Genomic DNA, 882 nt, shown 5'->3' with positions numbered 1-882 from the left:
TTTAAACAACACAACATGCAGAATTCGTCTCTCTGCATTCGTACTTCATTGACTGCCTCTGCGATTGCTCGTGTTTGTGCAATCTCTGTGCCAGGCGAGAAGATGCAAAGACGAGACTTCTGGAGTTGAACGCTTCAGATGAAAGAGGTGAGGCAGCGCTCTGCTGCCTTCATCCTCACCATGAGGGGGCGGTGGTGATTCCCCCCTCCTGCGCCTTGTTGAATTCTCCTCTTGATGTGTGTTTCGCATTGCAGGCATTCGAGTCGTTCGCGAAAAGATTAAAAAGTACACCCGGACAAATACACCCAAGGGGAAGATAAACCCAGAAACCGGGAGGTGCGTTGCTTGGTGTGTCCGTGTGTGGCTTCTGTATTATTAACTCCTCATTCGGTTGTAGATATAACCTATACTTATATATATATGTTGATGTAACATACAAATATGACGGCGTTCATATTATTCATCTATATTATGTATCCATTTGCCGCGCTTTCGCTTTCGTATTATTTTGTTTCCTCACAGAGAGATGCCTCCTTGGAAAATTGTAATCCTCGATGAAGCCGATATGATGACGCCTGATGCTCAGGCAGCCTTAAGACGGATTATGGAGGCGTTTGCTCGCAACACCAGATTTATCATCATTTGCAACTATATACACAAGTCCGTCTTTCCTTATATGCTGTTGTGTATATGCACCTTCCTGTATATTTATATTCACTAGGCGCCGCTGCACGCACAAACTCGATTGCTTCGGCATTTGCAGAAAATACACACAACTCCACTTTACTTGATAAATAAGTAATCTTAGCACTGCCTGCTGCTTGTGAACCGTAGATGGCTGTCGTCCTTCGGTACTTCCCAGTTACTATATAATGGTGGCTA

General features: G+C 44.4%; 1 protein-coding gene across 1 annotated transcript in view; it reads left to right on the top strand.

Moving 5' to 3' along the window:
- EMH_0027010 (replication factor C small subunit, putative) overlaps positions 1-882 on the top strand; it is a gene marked incomplete at both ends in the record, with an annotated part of 4,274 nt that overhangs the window by 1,067 nt on the left and 2,325 nt on the right. Inside the window, 3 exons of the mRNA XM_013502698.1 lie at positions 95-147; positions 255-336; positions 523-660. Of these exons, the coding sequence (XP_013358152.1) occupies positions 95-147; positions 255-336; positions 523-660 (273 nt within the window). The remainder of the gene's footprint in view (positions 1-94; positions 148-254; positions 337-522; positions 661-882) is intronic.

The sequence above is a fragment of the Eimeria mitis genome, genomic scaffold (assembly GCF_000499745.2).
Source record: "Eimeria mitis Houghton genomic scaffold, Emh_scaff997, whole genome shotgun sequence".
NCBI classification, from domain to species: domain Eukaryota; phylum Apicomplexa; class Conoidasida; order Eucoccidiorida; family Eimeriidae; genus Eimeria; species Eimeria mitis.
The sequence above is the reverse complement of the archived record's forward strand: the minus strand, read 5'-3'. Positions and strand labels throughout refer to the sequence as shown.